The sequence below is a fragment of the Anopheles nili genome, chromosome X (genome assembly GCF_943737925.1).
Source record: "Anopheles nili chromosome X, idAnoNiliSN_F5_01, whole genome shotgun sequence".
NCBI classification, from domain to species: domain Eukaryota; kingdom Metazoa; phylum Arthropoda; class Insecta; order Diptera; family Culicidae; genus Anopheles; species Anopheles nili.
Window position 1 is genome coordinate 7,259,996 of NC_071293.1, and position 24,509 is coordinate 7,284,504.

The 24,509-nt window shown below is 46.8% G+C and overlaps 1 protein-coding gene across 1 annotated transcript in view; it reads left to right on the forward strand.

The window, feature by feature from the left end:
- The window catches only part of LOC128728600 (uncharacterized), a 71,957-nt gene that overhangs the window by 18,922 nt on the left and 28,526 nt on the right, over nt 1–24,509 (forward strand). The window contains exon 3 of the mRNA XM_053822228.1: nt 11,280–11,327. Within this exon, the coding sequence (XP_053678203.1) occupies nt 11,280–11,327 (48 nt within the window). The remainder of the gene's footprint in view (nt 1–11,279; nt 11,328–24,509) is intronic.

A 24,509-nucleotide genomic window follows, 5' to 3' on the forward strand; every position in this document is an offset into this window, starting at 1 on the left:
CCGGGGTTTTAAGACCTCCAAGGTCACGAGCGCGTGTGGAAGCATCTTACCTGCACGCAGCTTAACGTGCGCCTTATAAAACGGGGAACTTGCGGGATACAGTGGGGAGGGTTTTCGCCTTTTTCGGGAACCACGAGGGATGCTAACCTTGCGCTACTTCTGGTTCCAGTGACGCTCAAGGCGTGAAGCTCTCAGTCCGAAAACCTGCCCTACCAGAGCCCTTGGGGTAGGGTTTCTCGGGCGATCACCTCGCGGGGCCATTGTGCCGCGTCTCCATCTCCGGTGGTGAACTTTTTGGAGGCAACAAAAACCCTACACACCAGCCCAGCAGGCAGTATGTTACAACCCCAATCTCGGGGAAGGCAAACGAGTGCGCGTTCACGTGGTTTGCCTTTTTGCGAGACCTTGGCGGACTTCCTTTCCCAAACGAATCTGCGCTCGAGTGTGGCCCCCTTTTTTTCGAGGGCTTCGTGGTCGTTTTTCTCGCAAGACACGCAAGTTCGCATTTAAATCCACGCGTACCGGTTTGGTGTGTGTGTTTTAAATCAAGCCGGGAGCAAAAAATTTGATCGAAACGAAACAAGAAGAACGCTAAAGTCGAGTAGCTACTGACGAGAACGATAAAACCCTCCGGGAAGGTGAACTGTTTCATAAAACCCGCCACTGGTGGGGACAGCACTGTATCCTGGGGTTTTTATTTTTTGTGGCATGTTGTGGCCCTGCTGAAGATGATTCATACCATTCGATCGGTGGGTTTGGCTTTAGTGCTTTTTTGTTATACTATTTTCCTTCCCAACGGACCGAACTACTGATCACATTAGCCTAATAGGCGGGTGAGCAACGTGCGAGGAAGGATGGGAAGGCCAACCGATGGTTCTCGATGGAATTAATGGCATTTTCCATCAAGCAAATAATTTTTGGCCGCTCCGTGTTGTTGGATCTAAAAAACAGCGAACGCGCGTGGTTACGAAAATGTGGCGTGTCTGTTAAACGTTTGCCATTTTTACGCAACCTTAAATGGTGTTCGTACGGGGCGAGCGAGATGGTGCGTTCGAGTTGATGGGTTTTGCGAGAAAATTCCTCCCCAGTGACAGTAATTCCCCCCGCGAGGGGATTCAATTTGAGGGAAATTTGTATTTTGTCTACCCAAGCAATGTTTGAATTAAATATTACACACTGGCTACCAAAAAAACGGCCTAAAAACGCGTTTCACCTGACGGCTTTTGCTAAGTGTGCTGATTGATTTTTAAAAGAGTTTCATTTTTCTGTCTTAAAAGTCAATAAAATCACCTTTTCATCTTTCAAAACCTGCTACAGCTGAGCTGACGGGAATTAATTGCAATGTACAGTGGCACAGTGTTGGTCAAAACCTTCGCAAATGGGTAACGTTCGTTTCTCTAATGGGTGTTTTTTTTTTAACTATGAAAAAAAAATCGAAACAGCGCAGAAACATCATCAAACCCCCATTAAATGGTGTCGCTGATTATGCAAATCGTCGTTCGCTGCGTGATAGCGTTGCATTTTCAGTTTGCGGTGAAATTGTATCACAAAACAAAACCGAAAACGCACGTAATTAATTAAGCGATCTCTATCTGGCGCAAGCGTGTGTGTTTGTGGGAAAATTTGCTCCAGCTCGAACATCTGCCAACACGCCAAGCACACGAGCTTGTGAAAATTGGTCCACAAATTTTGGGGTGAATTTATTTTCGGTACGTTTCTGCGGCGCCAAAGCCTTTTGTGGCTCACATTTCGCCCACCGATGCAGCGCGCGCTTTCGCGGGCGGTTATTTCGAGCGAGCGCGATCTCGCTGTGGCCCTTTTCTTCCTTTGCACGCTTTTCTGGCACCGTGTAATTATTTCTTCTCGCCCTTTGACCTCCAACTGACGCGCAACCGACACGGCACGGTGCATTTTCACCGCAGGCGAGGCAGGCTGAATAAAAAGTAGAAAAAGTAAGACAAGACACAGCGAGAGAGAGCGAAAAGCGCATCCACGCGAGAGTGTGGCACGGTTACATTTGATCTTGTTGTGTCTTCGCGACGGTAAAGGGTTAGTATGTTAATGACGCACCCCTCACCGTTTGCGACCTTTACACGCACAGGGGTAGCAACCCCTTTGGCACTTTGCCCTGCCTTCGTTTGGCTTCGTTTCACCGGCTGCGAGGGGGGGGGGAAATGCTGCGTCAGGTTCACTTTGCTGCTCGATGTTTTTTTATTCCTCTGCCCCTACGTGAAAGCGAATCCATCGCTATCGGAGCTCCACGTCTTTCGGTTGGCTTTGGTGCTTTTATTTCCATGACATAGCGAAAACGCTACTATTGTGGGATACGCGAGACGCAACTGTCAGAAAAAGTGACAATGCACCGCACGCACAGGGTGGTACAGTTGTCAAAATAAAGCTTCTGGATTTGGGGGGTTTATTTTTGCTCGCGGAGTTCGCAACGAAAAGCGAACTTCTTGCAAAAGGTGTCCGCAAAAATTGCCTCCACTCTGTTGGCACGCCAGCTATTGCCCAACATCACCGGGTGGCCGTAAAATTGTAGATAAAAATCGCACGAACGCGCGCGCGTCACCGTAAAAGGTTATCTTCACAAGGATGCAATAAACGCGTTGTGTCACCTGCAATAACGTTCACCCCGGCGAGCAGCCGATCTGCTTTTTGTTGGCATTAATACCAGCTTCGCGAGTATTTTCACTCTTCCGAATCGAACAGTGTTTCGTGCGTGCTTTATTGTTAGAGCTAAATTATCGTATTAACTTTTCTTCCATCTCGCTGCCCCGTCGAAGGCTTCCGTGTTCGACGGCCATTAGTGGTGGGTTTTTATATTTCGCCTACATTCCCCCGCGTAAAATGAACGCTTTCGTTGCGCTGCTGCGCTCCGCCCGTACGGTGTTGCGATGCGTTACAGGGTGCGTTACGCCACCGGGCATGGTTTGTGATCATCATCTCCGTTCGGGGCCGGTCTCGTTTGCTGGCCGCTTGCAGCCGGTTCTATTTTTAGCCACCGCCCGATCGTCGCCGTCATTTGTTTTTCTGCACCGTCGTTTTTTTTTTTCTCCCCCGGCCGGGGGTGAGACGGCAGAAGGATGCCGTCATAAGGCGTTTTTCCAACCGTTATTATCGTAACGAAACGTATTGGCCACGCGCGGTAAACAAATTATCCAGCAACAAACTATCGGATCGCAACGGGGCGCCTAGGGAGCGATGCGATCATCGGGAAATTGTTTGATGTTATTAAAAATTGGTACACGGTGTTTTTTTTTTATTTTTCGTTTTCCACTTCACAAGCGTTGAATCACCCTGTGGCAAGAAAACGATGCTGCTGCCGATTATGTATGATGGGCGTATTTATAAATCGTTGTTAATATGTTTATAAATTCATCGCCCGTGTTGGGGAAATTTATATCTCCTCATCAAAGTGAGCTATCTTAGCCCTTTACCTTCTCTTTTTCTCTCTCTCTCTTTCTTTATTTGCCCCTCCTAACCCCCTCCCCTATTGTTGTTTCTTACCTCCCCAATGGGGTTGTTTCTCCATTCGCTCGTTTAGGGGTTGATTTATCTGTTTGACTTTTCCACGGCACAGCAACATAAATCCTTCTCGCTGTCGTCAAACCCATCGTACATCCTGCGTTACGCGACGGTGTAACATTACGTGGCCTCACCCTCCCCCCCATCCTCTCCCTCCTTCCCCACCACCCAGTTTGCCCAGTTGGTTTAAATTCGCCAGTGCCTTTCGAAACAAAAAAAAATTCGAAATGGTGTTCTTTCGCTTCACCGTCAATTGACAATTTGATTGAATAATGTCTGCATTTTCGACGCCTCGCGGAAAATGTCCACCCTCCCCCCGTTGTGGTTCGTCAATGCGTGTAAGCATTTACTTGCTTTTTTTTTTGTAAAGTGTTTAAAATTTGTTTCTTTTTGCTGTTGCCTTTTAACTCACTCTCCCTTTCGCGAGCTCGGGCGAAGATAATTTGTCGCCGAACGGCGATTATATTCGCGCTCTGCCCCTTGCCGAATGGTGCATTATTTTCGTCCAAACGTTTCGGTGGCCTTTTCCACTCGCCCCCGGGGGGGTGGGTTTTCCACTCGCGCCGCGTGAGTGATCGCTTCCAATCGCGCGACATCGCTTTTCCTCGGTGATGTAGTGTTTTTTTCTGCTTTTTCTCTCTCTCTCTCGAGCGAACAATAAGCACAACCATCCCCACATCATGACGCAACGACCCCCCCCCCCCCCCCAAGTGGGGTGACAAGTGCACCCTCCTGCTCGTCCACAAAAACCACCCCTCTTTGCCGCTGCTTATCCACCAACCAATTGGTGTATATGTGTGATTTTTTCTTTTCGTTAGTAAATTACATCCGCACTGTTCTGAGAGACGCACTTTTGCGCGTTGCGCAATAATGCCATCAAAAATCGCACCGAAAACTCCACCAATCGCAGCCCCTTTATAGGGGTGGTGATTTTTCGGGCGACATCATTTCCCGACCATTTCCTCTTGTTATTTTTTTTGCTCCCCTCACCGCGAATGGATCGCGTGCATCGATCGCGAGGGCTTTAAAGCGACGTTGACAACGCTGGCGTGTGTAAATTATTACCGTAAATAATTAACTCACCTCCCTGTGGTCGTGGAAAATGAAGAAAACAAACAAGAAAATGCACGCCATTCCGTCACGAGACTGACGGAGGCGAAACTCGAAAAAACAAAACATCGCCAGCTGATTATTTTCAGCGGATTTTCGGTGCGTTTCTTTGCCGCTTTATTTTGTTGATGATTGTGTTCATTTCTTGTTTCTCCAACCCCCTCATCCCCTCCCCACCCCCCGCCTTCATCATGAAAAAGTCCAGCCGCCCTGCGCGTGCCCTTTTATGTTACGCACCCGCGAGCATTAATGTCGCCAACGACCGCCATCTAACGACCTTCCCCGTCCGCGTTACATCGATTAATGGTGCTCGCGGGGCCGCACAGGATTTCGTAAAGGTTTCCGCCAATTTTTCACTTTCCATTTTCTTTTTCTTCCCCCGGGCGGTGGCGCGGTTTTTTTTTCTTTTGTCATGTCGCGGGGAGGTTTGAAAAAGAAAAATCAACAATCTCTCCTTTCCGGATGGATGGAGGACGTGTGGGGTAGGGAAGGTGACCCCGGGGGGAAGGGGGGATGTCACGCAGCAGGCCCCTCCCTGTGTCTTGTTTCCCCTCCCCACGGGAGCGCTCGCTTTTCTCTGGTTCTTTCTAACTCGCGCAGAAAAAAAAAGTGGAGTGCTTTTTTTCATGTTCTTTCTCTTGCCTTTCTTCATCGCCTCAGTAGGGCAACGCAATGTGGAGAAATAGCGAACAAAAAAGAGAATAACTCACATGCAAGAAACATCCCTCCCCCCTCTCCCTCTCCCCCTCCCTTTCGCCGGGTGTTCGCTTTCGCGTCATCGATTCCGCAACGAAAAATCCAGCTGGCTTTTTGAGTTGGTTGAACCGAACATGATGATGATGAGGGGTCGATTGGGGAAGAGACAAGGCGGCAGGGGCTGGGGAGCGGTTGCGGAGGGTCATTACATGAGTGATTTTTGGTGTGGGGCCTCACCGCGCTTAATGCCGATCGCGAGCCCCTCGGCTCGGTTTAAGCAATTCAAACACTCCGCGGGGTTTTTGGGAAAAGCGAATGGAAAAGCGCATCGCAAATGGCCGAAACCCGCACGCGTCAGAGTGCACACACGTGAGGCGGCTAGTAAGAGCCGAATTACCCGCGGCTCGTGGTACACCTAATGTTGCTTCCAACGGCTGCAAATCACTCGGCTTTCGGTGGAAAAGTCAAAATCTCTCAGCCCGGAAGCCACTATCGTCAAAAAAAAAACAGGGAAAAAAAAGGAAAATGAAAAGCCGCGAAAGAAGCCTTCAGAAAGCACTCGAACTGGGCTTTCTCCAGCAGCTCGTGCGCGTGTGTGTGTGTGCGTCTTCTCTCCTTTGATTCACGATGTTATTTCATTTTCACGCGCGCGCTCGCATCCGTTTGCAATCGCGATCGCGATGGAAAATGAAAATGGCGCAGTGGCTCGCGCGCGTAATGGTCGATTGGTCGATCGATTTTTCGGTCCCCCTCTTCCGCCCCTCAACCCCCGTTGCTCTGCCAGGGGTGGATGGTCGCGTTACGGTGCCGTGGGCACGCGGAATGCGCGAATCGGTTGCCATCAATTAATTAATCCATGCCAGTGAGAGAGAGAGAGAGAGAGGGCGTAACGTTGAGGTTATTTTTTCTTGGGGGGGGGGGGGGGTAGGGAGGGCGAGGGTGAGACGAACATTCCTTGAAGGGCGTGTTTCCATACCTCCACGGGCATGCCAATGAACCCTCTGAAGGATTGATAGGTTAGAATGATAGGCGTCTAAAGTCATGGTGGAGAAGAAAAAAAGGGGAAAACAACGGCACACACTTTGTGGAAATTAATATTTTAGTGCCGCTCATATTGATAGGGATGGCATTTCAGTGTGAAAACTGGCAGGTGGCGCCGTATGGCAGTAGTTCGCATCGCCGCGACTCCAAGTGGCAGGAAACCTATATAAAAGACAGCAATTTGAGCTTTGAGTTGATTGTGGCATTTGTTCTCTCGTTTTAATTAATTTAAGAATCATTTTGAAAAGATGTATATGTGTTTGCTTAAATTAGGCAGCCTAAAATAGAATAATACATGTTTATTATTTTTAATGTGATCTAATTAAACTTTGATTTTTTTTCGCCGCCATCGATTTAATATTGAGCGTATTTTCCCGTGTAAAAGATATATTTGTACATGTTTAAACAATTAATTAAGTACTTGACTGTTATCAACTAATTATTTCAATGCCTAGGTTTAATATAATTGATGCCAATACTTCTCAAATTATGACTCTTCAAAAAGCCTCCAAAAACCAGCAAAATTCATAATTTGAATTGCAAATATTCTCAAAAACCTATCTATACTTCTATTACCAGTAGTGAAAGTGTTGCTCCCGTGTATAGAGAACACTAAACTGCTTCATTTTAGCAAACTGCTGGAAATTCATAGTATGCAATAACTTGTTTTGATATTTTTGATGTAATTCTTAACTTTAAATCACATTAAATTGATTCACCACGTTGCTTGCTATCTCTATAGATATAATTGTGATTTATTTGGCTGACTAATTTACTGAATTGGGAGGTTATTTTTGGATAATTAAACTCAACCTTCCAACAGCACCAGACTCTACCAATTGGATGAATCTGCCCTGATAATATACAGCTGTTCGTGCTTAAAGACGGGCATGAAAATTAAAGCCCACCCTAAACCGCGTGAAAGCTCTCGACACACACGCACGCAGACACACACAACCCCTAAATGCTGGAGGGTTGCAATCGAGTGCAAGTTCTCACAAAACCGGCTCGTTGGTGGCCCCAAAAATAAAGCACAGAAAGAAACTCGAACGAGTGCAGATGTGTGACCCATTTATCGATTTGAACCGCCACCGTCTTCTTCGGTCTCGCTTTCACCGGTCGTGCTCTTTCGCACCACCACAAGAAAGCGCCCGTGTCAGGTGTGTGTGTGTGTGTGACACGCGTTGCTCCCTGCAACCCTCTAATACGAATTTTTTTTATCTACCGCCTCGCTACCTCGCTTTCTCTATCCAAAGGCTTGTCAAAGGTGCGGCTCGATTTTCCTCGCAAAACGTCACGGTGTGTACCGTCCTGATGAAAGGTGACCCTGACGATCGCACCTTAAGGAACTCCGTTCCCAGCGAAACAAGGTCCTCGCGTCCAACCGGAATCGCTCTAATGTCGCTACGGCACGCGATACGCTTGGTTGCTCGCTGTTGGTTCGATACCAGCAAGCCCTCCCTGTTGAGGTAAGGGATGAGCCGAAAATTCAACCCCCATCCCCCGGGGGTTTGGGTGTTCGAAAGTTTCCCGGGGGCGAAAGCACCAACCCGTGGCGCCAAGCGTGAAGCAATTGGAAACCTAGTCTTTTATTTCCATTTTAGATGGCTTTGCCTCGATGTTTTTTTAACTTTTCCGCGGGTGAACTATTGACTGTGCGCTGTACCTTAGCTTGTCGGATATTTTTCTTATTTTCCTTTTTTTTATTCGTTGGTGTTGCTTGGTGTGTGTGCGTGTGTCACTTGTTACGGGTGAGTAGGAGTACGGAAGGTGTTCGGGCATGCTCTAGAAAATTCCATCACATTAAACCTCCAAATGTGGTGGGTAAAAGTCGTTTAGGATTTTAAGTTATTGCAAACGACATTACTTTAGAGGGTTAGTTTTCCAAAAAGGTTCATACAAAACAAGTATCAGAGAAGCCATGAGTCCTGGCAAGACTAAGAAGCACATGAAGACATGCTTTCAACGGGGGAATGTATTTAAGAATCGAAAATTATGATTCATCAATTCTAGCACATTGAAGCATTCTCTTACATGAATTCAATTTGTCAGCATTTATGGCCATATTGATTTTTAATTTCTTATTCCAATGCATTTTGAATCACGTTTTCTTCCTATACCATCGTATATATACGACCATGAGGTATTTTTGAGGTTTAATCTTATTCCTAAAACGTTCAGAAGTAACTTGAGACTACCATAAAATTGCTCATAAATCTAAAAATGTGGCTACAAATCTACATAAATGCGTACATCTACAAGACCCGCTGGAGGTGTTTTAAACTTCTGCTGCTACAGCAAGCTCTAATCAATGGCTGTTTCCAACGCTCTATCTAGCAATCAGGACAGCACTTTATTATAATGTCAAGCAGCAGAATTACCTTCCATTATCACCTGCTTAATGACGTTGGTCCCGATCACGGAACTCGCCGGCCCAAATAGATCGTGCCGACATCACCGCAAGCTGTTGAGTTTCCCTAATGCTCGAACCTTTCCGTTCACGAATTAGCTTTCGCGCTCGAAGTCCACGGATTAAACCGCCACTAGGCGCCCGCTTGTTTCAGCATTCCACTACTGCTCCTGCGGGCTGACGCGTGCCTTGCGGCTTTTGGCTCGAGTAATCTCCCGCTCCGTTACGGTCATTCCTTTTCCTTGCTTTCTTTCCCGCCCGTTTCCAATGTCCGTCGTATCTGCCAGCTTTCGGGTGGGAAGGTTGGCTGCTTTGTTTGTTCAAGGCACGATTTTGTAATCCTGATCGGTCGATCGTCGCCAGTAAACACGCCCGCAATCTCAATTGTTGTTACGTCACAGCGCCAAGCAGGCAAAAGGCAGCGGAGGGTAAAAAAAAGTTAATCGATTTCGTTGCATTATGTATAACTGATCTACATGGAAACAGCTGTGGCATAATGTAAAAGGTGTTTGTTGGTGTTTTGTTTTTAAATGTGCGATACTGGAAACGTAAACAAACGGCTGTCAAGCGTTTGATGAGCCACGATGCGGGATTTGTGTGGAATATGTTTTCATTCATTGATTTTATTGGCGCGTTTTAACGAGATTATGAGCTTTAACTTAAAGTGTAACCATTCCAATGCCTTTAATGATTTCTATAAAGCATTTATGTACGTGCTTATAGCAGCTTCGCGCTCAAACTATGTGTTATAAACACATTCGGTTGGATATGTTTTTCGTTCTACAGAATAAAAAGCAGTGAAATCATAAATAAACGAATTCAATATTGCATTCTAATGCAGTTTATATGGTTTTGCATGTCTGATAATTACCGCAATCTCACGGGAACGATTTGAAACTGAACGATCCAAAACACCGATTGATGTAAGCAATCGCTGCTGCCACTCAAATGCACTTTTCGCCCCGGCAAAGGGTACGCTTTTCTCCGACCGAGAGCGTAAATTAATGCTACCTTTAAAGACAAACCCCACAGAATGCACTTACCGTCTGGCGCAGCGAGTGTTCACGGAAATCGTGGAACGTAAGTGATGAAAAATGCCCCCAAGGAAGAGGGAAAACGGATTTTTCATTGCGAAAATAAAAAAAAACGCGCCTTACCCGACATCGGAGAAAAATTGCTCCAAACCCCGTCCCGGTAATGTGTCCATATATCGTGCAGGTGCACGTGCGCGGGGGTTTCCAAACGAAGGGTGGCAAAAGGAAAACGAAAGCCACCCCATGGGCGAACGGAAGGGATCGATCGATTTAGCCTCGGTCAAGCCCGGGCGGGTGGGAAAAGTCGAAGAGAAAATCGTTATCTAAGCGCCCCCCCTCCCCCCTTTTTTTTGTATTTTTTGCCTCCCCATGCTGCAACCGGCTCCCGCTCGCGGCTCACAACTGCCCTTTTCCCCTCGCGCTTCCCATACTACCCTACCTTCTCACCGTAAAAATGTGCATCCCATTCGCTGCGGTTTTACCACCCCTTTGGGCCAGTGGGATGCAATTTTGCCGATTGTCCAAGCGCTCTCGAGCCCTCGAGGTGGGGATGGGGGGGGGGGGGGGGGGGAGAACCTAATGTGCTCCCGCATTAGCTTTCCGCACAGCGAACCCTTCCGACGGCGAAACAAATCACCGATCTCGCGCGCGTACGCCGGGTAGCCGCCTAAAGCGCCGCCGTCCGAATAAAATCCGCTTAATAACGGTGCATTAGTCAGGCGGTGAGAGGAAGGGGAGGGTGAACGGTGGGTAGGTAACGCCACCCCCTAGGGGGGGGGGGTGTTGCTGCTTGCGCAATAAATAATCTCTTTTCGAAGCCCGATCGAGATTGATTTGGAAAATAAAAATTAAATCCCTCCAGCGCTCCAGCGGGGTTGAGATGAGCTTAAGGGTGGTAAGGAGGGTAAGGGGTGTTTCAATGGGATGAGAGGGGATGTGTAAGAGAGAAGGGGGGGATTTTATTTAAGGAATTTTAAAAGCACCACAATTCATCGCTCAATCGCACGATCGCTGGCTTCGTCCTTTAGAGCATCTTTTGATTGCTTTTTCTCCATTTTCCTCGTTTTTTTTTCTTACCCACTATTGCACCCTGCGGGGAAGGAAAGGGTGTGTTACGATCGATCAATGATCATTAAGCAAAATTCTCTAATGACGCTCCGCCGGTGGGATTGGTGGTAAAATTCATCGTTTTGTTTTTTTTTGAAATTATTGATTTACATTTTTTTTATTCAACCCCCTAATCATTATACAACACCCTGTCCGCTAGGGTTGATGAGAAAGAAAGGGCCGGAAAGGGAGGTCAGTGGAGGTTCGGAGATCCTTCGGCAAGCTACACCTGTGGGGTGACTCCCTCCCACAGGGATAATGATATTATTTTCCAAACACACACTAACGAACAGCTTTGAGGTCGTTTCTAATACGTTTTTCTTTTCCCTTTTCGCCCTTCTTTTTCCCTTTAGGTGAGTGTGCTGGATGTATTCGACCAACCGGAGGAAGACCCCACGCGGGTAAATACGTTCCTAATCGAATTAATTTATGCGCCAAACAAAGGGCGGTGGTTTTTTTTTGTCTTTCATGCTCGTGTGCGGTACCTTGCCCTTTTTCTGGGGTCCTTCGGGAGGAGAAGGCTTTGTTTATTTTCAGCCATACACAAATGTTTTGCCATTGTTTTAATGCTCGCGTGTAGAGTTTATTATTTTGTTTCGGCTTTTCGCGCACTTATGGGTTTTTTGTTACGTCGCCCAACCAGTTATCCTTTTCTTATCCAATGCCCTTATCCCGCTCGGTACGTGGTTTATCTCTTTTGTCTTGTTTTTTCTTCCGCTTGCTTTTTTGCTGCTTTACAATCTTCAAGAAGGGAATGTGAAGTTGGTTTTTTTTTTGTATGTTTAGGCTTAAAACTCAATCTACCATTCATGACACTTTGCGTGAGGTCGATAACCTTTTTTTCTCCTTTTCGAAGGTTTCATTATTACAATATGTAGCATTGTTGTGGTTTGCTTTAGAGATAATATCGTCATAGCTTTTCGACTATTTAACGTTCTAAAAAAAAGCATTAGTTAGATGACACTGGAATGGGTGTTGTAACACGTTTTGTATTGTCACATTGCTAGGGAAGGTTCTAAAACAACCATGTAAACGTACAGCAATCAGAGCGCCATAATGCGTTACTAATTGGACGGATTATAACCCTCGCTAGGCAATTCCAACAGACCTCAAGTTGAAACAAACGTTCGCTTTCCCCAAGCAGAACCAAACTGGCCTCAAACCGCCAACCGAACCCTTCAGCTTTATTATTTATGCTCCGTAGCATGAACATTATTTATGCTACGTTGCCACGACGACTAACCCACGAGAGAACAACTCGATCGGGGAAGTTTCCCGAGGTGCCATTGCGCTGGAATTGTTGCTGCTGCAGTAATTGAAAACACTTTACGACTTGTGACCGTGGCGACGAGTGCCACACACCCACACAAACACGCACGGTCGTGGGTTATACTCTAGGGGTTCGGTTCGCGTTTCCCCGGCCCAGCGTTATGCTGTTCGAAGAGCGGCGTGAAAGAAGATAACCTCTTCGTTCCCGGCTGAGGGTTCTTTATCAGTGTGACGTTCCTTCGCCACGCTGTGGCCATGTGTTTGAGAAGAAGCGTTGTGTGGAGTCGCAGCTAAAGGCAGTCGGGAACAAACGGGGTCGTCTCGGTCAGCTGCGATCGGTTCCAGCGCGAAAGAAGCCCGTCGTCGTGGGTGTCTTTTGGGGTTGGAGAGCGAGCAAGATGGGAATGAAGACGTGTCGGTACAGCTGCAGTTGGTTGTAGCTACTGTTTTGGTTGCTTTTCTGCAGGTTTACTACTCACAAAAAGGGTTTTGACCTCTTCTGGTGAAGAGGTTCTTCAAAGAAGATCGGAAAACATCAGCTAAACCTGCAACGATTCAAGTAGCAAGAGTTGACTTGAAAGAGCTTTGAGTTGTTGCGATGTTTAGGTCCCCAATATTTTAATTTAAAATGCTTCGTAATCATTTTAGATCCATGGTTTCGAGAATAACGGATGCTTTCTGTTTTTTTAAAGAACCTTGAATGTTTGTCACTCTACCGCCTGATACATTCTGGAAACAAAGATGCTCAGAAATTCTTGGAACTCAAAATCAAGCCACAATGTTTGGGCTTAAATCAGCTCCATTCTGCTGGAAGTGAACATGTGCCTATGATTGGGCTTCATTTGCCTCCATCACTGCCATTTCGGAAGAAGTACATTAAATTTCCCACTTCCATCCTCGACTTGCCGCCTTTAATGAGCCCGAGATGTGGTTTTTGATGAGGAAACCGAATCGATTCACACTACACGCGCGGCTTCATTAGACCGCTCTGTGCTCGTGTCACTTTCTCTTGCGTTCGGAAAACCCCCCGCTTGTGAAAGAAAAAAGCCACAAATCGTCAAGCACAAGCTCTAGCAGGGAGCAGCGATTTTCGGACAACTCATTTCTCCCCACATGCCCGGTTCGCAGTTTTTCTTCGGTGGCTCGTTAGCAAAAGTGAGATGCATTTTCTTCCGCTCATCAGTGCGCTTTCAATGCGTTTTTTTTCTTCCTCATGTTGCTGCGTTTCTTGTTCCGACCGCGAGGAGGTTGTTATGGTTTTATTTTGGGTACATAAATTTTCGTGTAGCAGCTAGCCTGCACAAGAAAGCGTTGATGCTGCCGATAATGATGGTGCCGATGATGAAACGGGTGAAATCGAGATTGTTGCAGTGCGCGATCTGAGGTGGTTGAAGCAATGGCCAGCATGAAATACCAAAAAGAAACACACACACCCCTCGAAATAAACCATTGGCGTGCACCCGCTTGCGCATCATTAATGGGTGAGTCCAGGGTTTTGTCTTCCTTTTTTTCTCCCCACTTTTTGGTCAATGATTTCCGTTTGTCGCTTGGGTGTGTTGGAAGTCGAATATGTCACTCGCCGCCCTTAGCCGCAGATCGAAGGCGACGCATTTTTCGGCGCCTGAGAGTTGGGCGTGGGAAAGAATGATGTGTGTGGCCTGGATGTAGGGAACGCACCCTTCGAACCTTTAGCCAGTCTCAGTCCACTTCCAAAATATAGGCGCCGAATGGTGCTGGTGTTCGTGTTCGCTTTGGTGGGCTTTTCCGGTAGTTGGAAAATATTTCCCTAGCCTCAGAAATAGTTCCCAACTGTTGGTTTCGTGGGAATTGGATGAGTGTTAAACTATGAAGTTCTGGCTCGTAAAGCTCGTAAAGGAGTTTGGAGGAAAATTAGCCAGGTTTTTGTTTTGTAACATTTATTAGTGCTTCACTTTTCCTTACAAAATTACTGCTTGATGCTTTTGCAACAATTGATGATACTAACATTCGTTGTTATATTTTCGATTCCTTATCGATTCAATTCTTTTTTCTGTTTGATTTATTTCATTTCGATTGTTATCTTTTTTTACAACTCTTTTAACAACTCTTTTTACAACTCTTTTTACAACTCTTTTTACAACTCTTTTTACAACTCTTTTTACAACTCTTTTATTCTCTATTGGGTTTTTTATTGCCTTTCTCACTTACACATTGGCTCTTGCTTGCTTACTTGTTTCTTGTGTTACAATGAGAAAAGATAATTTTGCTTCCAAAATGAACTTTCATGTTCCAGCATTAACTAGGCGTATGTAAGCCTCCGTACCTCCTCCCTTGAGGCTGTCAGAGCCTGTCAGCTGTAGCCCGCCCGATTGTCAGCGAGGTTAATTGGCAGCTCTCGGATCACGGCCCTTCGATCGCGATCGCATGTGCCCGTTCGCTTCCTTATTTCGCCGTGTTTTTTTTTTACTCAAAACGAAACGAAACCAACAAAACATCACCACCTCCGGGCTTCATCCCAAGGTGCGTATATTGGAAGGAAACCTTCCACCATCCCAACAGCCATCGAGGCGCCAGAAGTGCAGTAATGCCAGTAATTGGCAAGTGGCGAAAAAGGAGGAGCCAGCTTGGCGCATTGACGCGCGAAACTCCTCTTCCGGTGGGCGAATGGGACCCGATGGGTGGCAGGCGCTCGAGCAAGGAGCAAACCCCAGCCGCAATAAGCCTGGCAATAAAGCGATGAAAGACGCCCGGAAAGAGAAAACCCGGCCAGCCAGCGCGGTATAGGAAAGCAGGCGAAAAACAAACCAGGTTCGGGCTCTCGGGTGGTGGTTTACTGGACCGGTTGGGGGTGCGAGATTATGTGCATGCGGTAATGAGCTTGCAGATTTTTCTTCTCCCTCGTTCGCCCTCCACAGCCCCCTTGCAGTCTGGCCGCCAATTTTCACCTTCGCCGGTTTCCGGTTTCGTGTGCGGGGCAGCCTTTTTTTCGCTCAGTTCTCGCCATCGAGGTGCAACGGGCGAAACGACGGCTCACGTCGAGACCATGAATTATAGTTCCGTCGGTCTTTGATTCGGTTGGCTCAGCCCACATACACACAAACACAGGCGTGCCGGGTATGGTGGAGGCGGCAGACGTACGGTTCGCGCACCGGAAGAGGAGCCCGGTTCGAGGCTTTTGGAGGAGGGTTTTGTTGCGTGGGCTTCGGTTGTCATGCGAGTGCTGCCTTGACCGCGTCCGGAATCGAGGAACCGTCTTTAAACAATGTATCGGCTCGAGACCATCGCAATTGTTGCAATGTTTGGTGGTATGTTCGGTTGAAAAAGCAACTAATACCATCAACAAATGGAAAATGTCGTATATAATATAATTGGAAATGAAAAAAGAAACAATGCATTTTTACATGAACTAGAATAATCGACATTACTGTTGGAAAATTATATGCGTACTGGCCATATGTCATTAAAATTTTTCAATTATATTTGTTAGTTAAGGAACTACGCGGCTATGTCGCTCTAATAATAACGAATGTCGACAACGAACACAACGTAATGATAACGAATGTCGACATTCGGTAGTTCATATTAGTACAAGATAAAAGATAGAATGCGAGAAAAAGATTGTGAATACAGAAACGGCTCATTTTTTTGTTCTCTCATTGCTGGAGAGTTTCTAAAAACCATATTACTTTTAGGCTTTAATTTTCTATAATGTTTGAAATTACAATGGTCACTAGATATGTTCGAATTTTGAAACCAGCTTCAAAGTGTTCTAAATTCCAGCTCAATCGGCTAGTTCACGCTACAGCATCTTTTTCTGCCGCGGCGAATATATTGATTTAAACGCTTAAACACTCTACGCAAATGTTTACCCGCACATTTGGCGCTCTATGTCAATATTTATAGGTGCACAAACATTTAACTCAAATAAAGCTAACAAACGTGCTGATTCCACAAGCAAATTGAGCCCACCGTGCGCAACACAACGCGCCACCCCAGCTTGGAACATATAAATTAAATACCATTTATGTCGGTAATCTGGACGGCTTAATCCAAACAAAACGCGCCGCACGATCCGCTCGCGGAAGTCGACGGTTTTTCCAAGCACCCACGAAGGCGGGTGCCATTTTGCATCCCTCTCTCCCACTGCTCGCCGGTTTGCTTCCTAGAGCAGGGAAGGTTGACGAACTGCAATCAAACGAAGCGGCAGGCGCGCATATGCTTCCATAAGGCATTATACACCCCCGAGCAGATGGAAGCAAGCCGTGGAAATATGCCGGCGTTGTGGTGCGGGTTTTGCTGACTTCTTTTTCATTGTTTTCCCCCGCCCCGTCATCATCCCACCTGATCGCAGGCGGAAGGCAACACTCATGCACGCCGGATGATACCACCGGGAGTATGTGTGTTGGATGCAATTATGCTATTTTTAAACTACGTTCCATTTCGACCCTGCGAACGAAACATCGCACCCAGTCGGTCCGGGTTTTGCTGGAAGACTGGCCTCCCGGAAAAAAAAACCGGACCACGGCACGCTCCTCGGGGCGTTTCGAGTTCGATTGGGCGGAAAATATGATTCACGCGAAACGCGTTTGTTTTTTTTTTTGCGTCAGAACGAAACCGGCGGGCAAGCGTGAAGCGTGATGCAACTTCCTGCCGCAGTTTGCACATTCGCACGCAAAACCGGTACGGTGGAGAACGCTTCCTTTTGGTGGGTGGCATCGTGAGGTTTGCTAGACCGCCAGACGATGCGTGGCGCAGTTGCGATGCATTTTTAATTGATGCGCTTGTTTATTTTAATTGTTGAACCCCGAGGATGATGGTTACGGGTGTTCGGAAGGGCTTTTGCGTTTTTTCTTCCTCGCGTTTGGTGCCTTACGGGTGTTTGTTTTATTGATTTGCGTAGCTGGGGTGAATTTAAGCAGCACCCAACTTACAAGCGAACAGAGAAAATAACCCCTCAAAATTAGCTGGAACAGTGATTTACAGCGCGCCGCTTCAGGACTCTTCAGGAGAAACTGCAGCGTGGAAAACAAAAAGAAAAAAGCAATCGATCAAACTCTTCGCTCGCGCTTCTCCTGTGCAAAGGCGTGGGTCGTGGGTAAATGTCCTGCATTTGCCACAGTGCACATTTTCTACGACCACGAACCGATGGTCGACATCACGTTAAGGTACGCCTGCAGACCGTCGTCTGTACCGCGCGTGTGGCGGAATGTCCGTCGATGCCACGTGCGGCCCCTTTTTCCGGGCTTCATTATTTTAGTACCTTGCGCTATGCTGCTTTCTCGCGTCTTTTGTGGGGTGTTTTTTTTGTGGCGAGTCTCCCTTCTGCGGTTGAGGGTTTTCGTGTGGGTGCTGTTGTTTTAAATTATACATTGTCTTGTACTTCTCCCCACTACGCGATGACATCATCATGAAGGGAAGTTGCTTTTTTTTGCTTTACCGTCAGCGAAAGGTCCTCGTGGGGTTCGATTTTGGAATCCCAATTGTCCTTGAACCTCTGACACATCGTGTCCTATCATTACATTAAGTAACGAATCGTTTACTACCAACGGACGGGTGACAGATGTCAAAATGTAACCGTACTGGCTGTGTAACGGGCTCCAACGTTACGGCCGTTACGCTGGCCCGTTAAAACGCTCCAGCAGCTTTAGGGAATGATTTGGATGTTGAGCATGTTTTTTTCTTTAATTCGTTTACATTTTAATCTCATTTCCCTTGTCCGCTTCTCTCCGTCTCTTGAACAGCTAGACATAATCAAACAAAATATAAAAAAAAGCCGAGGTGTAAAGTGCAAATTGATAACGGCCGTCCCTCCCGTCGAGTGCTCTGAACCGTGGTGCTGGAGGAGTAGAGAGAAGAAAAAAACGTAACGGTCCTCGGCCCGTAAAGTTTTCCCGTTTTTTTCCCTTTTTTTTGCTACTTTTCTTTGATCATCGCCACTATCAAGCCGACGAGACCGCGGATGGTCTCTCCCGAAGGGGCCGCTTTTCTATGCCGTTGGGCCCTCAACGAAAAATGTGTACCGTACCGGCTCGTAGTCTGGGGAGATAGGGAATTGATGGAAAGAAACCGATGGAGAGAAAGAGAGAGAGACAGCGAGAGAAAATTAAAAACATACCCAACATATGAGTGGGCTTTTGCGGCACGCCAAAAAAGAAAAACAGGGAAATAAATTAAAAATCAACCGGCGTTTTTGCAGTTATAATGAGTTTCGGAGGTCCGCAAAAAACCCCGTCCATGTGTATGCGGGTATGCGTGCACCGCGCGTGTTTATGATGCGCCATTCGATTCTCGATTTTTTTTTTCCGGCCGATCGTTACCGTTTTTTTGCCCTTCCCTCACGCTGTTTATTAGTTTATTTGCTTCCTTTTTTCATTTCTTTCCCTCCGCGGCGGTCTTGACAAGATCGGGTCCGTGAATTATGGCTCATCAGCCGGTTTTTTTTGTGTGTGCAAATTTCTAATGACCATTTGGGTGTCTTTTTTTCTGATGCAATTTTAAACACGTTGCTCCACTTAGGTTGAAGGTTTTTGGTGAAGCGATTATATTTCATGGTGCACGATCGGAAGCGTCAACAAGAAAACCGTGGGGACGTTAATCGAAATCATTCCCTGATAAATGTCGTTCGCAGTGGCTGATGATGTCGTATTTTTTGCGTTATTAGTCATCAGAAAAAGGAAGCTATTTTTACAGCTGTTTCTAAGCCCCATGGGGTGATCATTTGCCGTATGACCATACTTAAGCTACCTTTCCATCTATTGCGGATTGAATATGCTTTTTGCAATGCTTTTGCATTAGTTTTTTAATTACAAATGCTTAAAATACACTCCCTCGGGCGTTGGGTGAGAACGTTAGTCATCCGTAAAGGTCCATTTAAGATAATGCTTTCTGCAAATAAAAAGGATAAAAGAGCATCATCATCCACCTCCTCCAACATCGCCAATTTGCTGTTCCCGCTCTGTGTGAGATTAATTTCGGCTACATTCAATTAGGTGTTGCTACTGCTTTTTTTTTTGCTTCTTTCGCTTTAATTTCGGGTCCATAAAGAAAAAGGGCCATTCACTCTCCTGTCACACGCTGTACAGTGACGGACTATTCTTTCAGCCTTCGACGCATCGCACCCCAAGGTGACCTGAAGGTCAGCGCCTTTTTTTGTCTCTCTCTCTCTTTCTCTCTCTCTCTCTGTGCCTTCCCAAATACTGCGACTGAGTGAATTATGACACGTAATACGCAAATTGTACCATAAACAGATAAATTGCCCCTCGGGAGCACACCACCAAAGACAACCCCCAGAGGTCCACCCCGTGATGGCCTCTCTTCACACACCGTTTCAAGCCCCTCCCCCCCCCCCCCCCCGGGCATCGCCGAGATTAGGTTGTTTATTTATTCCTTTCCACCGAGCAGAAAGAGGAGCGCCAGAAAATGTATCCCCCAAGCCCTCAGCGAAGGGCGTTAGCGTGCATTCGCTCATCACCAGCCGTTGGAAGATTGCGTGCGTTTCGCTGGGTTGCGCTCATCCCCGTGGTTCACGTAGTTTTGCGTCCAGGGGGTTTTTTGAGGCAACAAACGGCAGGTTCTAAACGTAGAGCCCCGTACGTCGTGCTAGGCGCACGTTAGGCGCCTCCCGAAGGGCTCCCCATGAGGGCTTTACTACCCAGTGCTTTGGTGGTTTCGTTTTTTTTTTTTGGGGAAGCAAGCGAAGGGTGGATGTGTATCTACAATCAACAACGCCTGTGGCGCAGGGTGAAACCGGGTGGCTGATTTATGCCCTACCTGTGCTGGGTCTGTTTGCGACCCCCACCGTACTCGGGTGCTCTAAATTTATGAACTTTTCCCCCAAAAAGCAGCGTGGAAATCGATCAAACAGAGTCCGCGCGCGCGTCCTGTCGGCGTGCAAGTCGCCGTGTTGGCTTCGAGCCGATCGGGCGTTTCGGGCGTGCCGATGTTCCGGAGGCTAGAACAATGTCCGGTGCCAACTGGGACCGGAACCGCGTGCCAGTGACGACAGGAGGGCCACGCTATGGCGCTCGGTGCGCGAGTGCATGTGTGACGAAGCGCGGCGGAAAATTTCGTCCAGTGATGTGCCGATGTTGCCGGTGAAGGGCTTTACGGAAAGTGCTAATGAAACGCCACATTATGGGCTCTGGTGTGGGGCCGAAAGTGCGCTATCTGCGCTGGGTAGGTTTGGTTGGAGTTAGCGTTAGAGCCTGGGTGTGCAGTGAAGTGTGCATTTTCTTTAGGTTTTGGATGCGATCGAGTGAGATCACGCCGCTTGCATTATGGAGCCCTGTTTGGAATGGAGTTTGTTGTTTAAAATCAACCTGCATTAAGCACAAATTTCCCGTTTAATTCACTATTCATTTCCATATTAATTTCCACGTCGAATTGTGCAAACATGCTTTTGAAATCAGAATTAACGAAAGTAGTCTTATTTAATGCGGTATTTATAATCACGTTTTTAATACACCACTTTAACTATCCTCGATAGCCTAATGGTAAACAGCTAGGCATTTTGTTGCCCAGTAGAATGCCAGATCGAATCTTGATTCTGATAACTGTCCTCTCTCAATCTTTTTTTTTGTAAACTTAATTTATCTAGCGGAATTCAATTGATGCAATAAATATGTCGGAAGCTTTTGCATTGCCTCTTCATTGTCCCTGCAGGTATCTGAATGAAAGCATATAAGATAACGTTCATTACCTCTTCCTTTCTCCCACCAACACCTTTCTGCCTGCCCAAATAAAAGCAAACCGATCTGAGTGTGGGAAAATGAGGGTCGTGTTTCTCGAACAGATGTGGATAAACATCGACGGGCTCCATCCATCCATCACCTCCTCTTGCTGAGTGTTGCCAGCCAAACAAGCTCCCTCCTTTCTCCTCACTCACCCCCTCCCCCTCCCCCTCTCCATCCCCCCCTTCCCTTGCAGGCGTGTGCCGAATGCGCTCACGTTTCGGACTTCCACGATTCCACGGGCTCTCGCCGCGAGGAGGCCATTGCTTATCGTTTCGAATGCACATATTTGTACATACTTGTACGTACACAGGCACACACGTTTGCATGCCTCCCTCTGGACACTCCCACCTCCCCCTCCTTACTTCGCTTCGCCAAATCCGCCACATGCGCCGCCGCACGTGACCGACGTAACGCAAACGTGTCCTGCGTCTCCTTTCGCATTCTAGCTGCTGCCGGCTGGGGATGAGATATTTTATTTTTTATTTCGCACTCCGAGAAAATGGCGCCTCTGTCTTCTGTATCGATTCGCCCCCACCCACCCACTCTCTCTCTCCCCTCCTTCCCCGGGGATCATCGTGGAGGAAAAACGGTCGCGCACGAAAGGAAGTCGTAAAACAGCTTGCAAGTCGTTTGCATGCCCTTCCCGTCGATCGGTACCCATTGGAAGCCCTTTCGAGCCCTGCCAGCTCGCGACCAAGCGACATTGGGTTTGATCGATAAGTCCCACCATCGATGCTTCAGCAGCTGACAATGCTTCGAGGCGCGTTTTTACCAGCTTTTGTCTATCAATTTTTCGCTTACTGCTGCACCGTGTTGCTATTTATGCAGCCATGGTGTGGGTTTGTGCCTGTGTGCGTGTGTGTCCGGGCTTTGCATGTGCACGAATTTATCGTGCCCACGGCACGGGCACGTTCCGTGAAGGAGCATTATTGAACAATTTCCGGCACTAAACGAAACAATCGCCCGAACCCCTTATGCATGGGGTTAAAAGCACCCCCTTGAAAGGGGTTGTGTTCGGATGTCGCGCGTGTGTGTGTGTGTGTGTGTGTGGCACAATCGAAACCGCGATCGATACCCCCCTCCCCCACCCATTTCATCCCTTGTCCACGCTTCATCGGGCGTGAGAGTGAATGTTGTTGAACTTGAACTTCCGAGGACGCGGAAAAACCACCCGGAGCATAATTTCTCGCGTATGTTCGTGCGTTTTGGATTCGCGGATTGGCAGCACCTCGTTCGCAGCTCGCCGTCAAACCCCGAATGTTGGTCAAGAGCAATCAAGAGACACCCAAGAGGCCGCAGTGGTTTCGCTTCACCAAACGCTGGCACGGAAACCGGTTGCCAGATGCCGGCCGGAAACCGGCCCCAGGTGGGTCGAGAAACCACCCTTTCCTTGGTGTGTGGACCTTCTCCAAAAGCAAAAGCATTAAAACAAAAAAATGGGCACCGGGCGCACGATGACACGATGATCGTTTCGTCAAAATTTTCCTCCGCCCGATTTTGTGCGGTTTGATTGGTTTGACCTATATTTTCTTTTTCGGCACACAGCGCACATAAATCGCACCTTCGAGGTGAGCTTCGTCTTCGCTTTTCTGTGGCGAAAGGGCGGTAGAAGGTGTTTTATTCGCATGCCGCCGTTGTCGATTATTGATTCCCTCGCTGGTCGCGCGATCCTCGGGAGGAGAAAGTGCGAGTCGGCATTCGCCGATTCTACCGCTGCTTTTGTTTCGCTTCATTTGTTTAGCTGCTCAGCTTGCTTGAAAGCGGCCAGGAGTACCGGTGGGAATGGGGAATTTCCAGCCGGAATCGATTTCAATAAATTATAATGAATTTCAGTGCGCCCGGATGAGATTGTTGCCAAATTAAGTTGTGCATTAATCCATACATGGTGTTTAAAAAATTCCAGCAAAGCAAAATATTGAATGATTTTTAAACTGATTACGAAGAAATGAAAACGTCAAGTAAGAAAAATGTACAGTTTTAAGTATACCCACTGTTTATGTATGTTGCGAAACACTCATACATGTCAATGATTAATGTAAAATTTAGCTATTTTAAATTAAACTATTACTTTTTTGAGTTGGCAACAATTGCAATAAATCAATAATATAAAATGAAACGAAAGCAAATTATTTCTATAGCCTTGCAATAGTTATTTCAGTATAGTAACTGCTCAAAATGTTATAATGCTTGCAGATTAGAATTTCCAAATTATGTTTGTTACGAAGAGTAAGTATTTAAAAATGTTTAATGGTCAAGGCAAACAGCTCAGAAGCATTGTGTTGGAAGAATGTTTTAACAGCATTTTCCATCACTTAGGTTCTTTTTTATTCACGAAGAAATAAAGTGACACTAGTTTTTTATAATCCTTTGTTCTAATTATCTACTATTTTCCTTTTTAATTAATTTACTTTGCCTCCAAACAACGCGGTGCATGTCACTTACAAAGTTTTTCATTTAAACAAGGGGTTTATAGAACTGCGGAAAGCTTACAGGCGATGAAAAACGTTTCCATTCGCTGTTTTAAAGTGACCTTAGCCACAAAATAGCCAGAATAGTTCTCATATCACTTTATATAACGTGGCAAACCGTTGAATTATCATCGTTATTGCTTTTTGTCCCCTGCATCTCGTTTAACTCACGTAGCCTGTTGATGGTTTATAAATCGTCGAGGAGGAGCTAGTGCTTTAATTCCAATTTTTTTCTACGCAACCATTAGTTAATGATGCACGATAATGATTTTGTGCGTCCGAACTGCATTTGTGATCGCGAACCGAGATAATAACGCTAACGAACCGCGATATGAGCGGTAGCCATACGACGCGTGGTGTGTTTTAGCAATTTATAAGCGCATTAATGTGATGTAAAGCCCCGACACTCGTTTATTTTCGGCAGTTTTTTTATTCAACCAGCTTGCCGTTTCGGGTGGGCCGCGGGTGTTGTAAATGGTTCGTGAAATCGGTGCCACCAGAAAATACCGCGAGCCTCAAATTTGCCTCTGGGCTCCAAAAAAAAACGCTGGTCATTCGTCGGAAAAGATAAAAGTGAAATCATCATCGACAGCTGTCTGTCCTATCCCCTTTCGGTGCTCTTTTCGACCCTCTTTTCGGCCATCAGTTTGGCACTCGAATTTTCCACGCAGCGCTGTGGGAGCGTTTTTCGGGATGTGCATTTTTGTGTTCCATTCCATTTCTCAACCCCTCAACAACCCGGTGGCTTTATCGACGTTGGTACGTTTTTTTGAACCTACGTTTTATCGCATATTTGAAGCATTTTCTTCTTTTCCCCAAAAGCATTCCACCCCATGACATATGGGGGCGCGTTGGCCATCGAACATTAAAAAAAGAAAAAAAAACCTACCCCTAACGCGATCATCACACTCACTTACACGCACACACACGCGCACGCATACACACTTTTCCTGTGCCATTGTTTTCGTTATTTCGCCGTCGATCTTTGAGCTTTTTCGTGTTTTTCTTCGCGGTCTTTTGCACACCGTGGTTTTCCTTTTTGTTTCGCCCGTTATCGCCCGGTGCCTTTTTAGTGTGCGGGCTCATATGCGCGCTTGCTGATACGCGCCGTCCCCGGTCGATGGCTCGGTGTTTC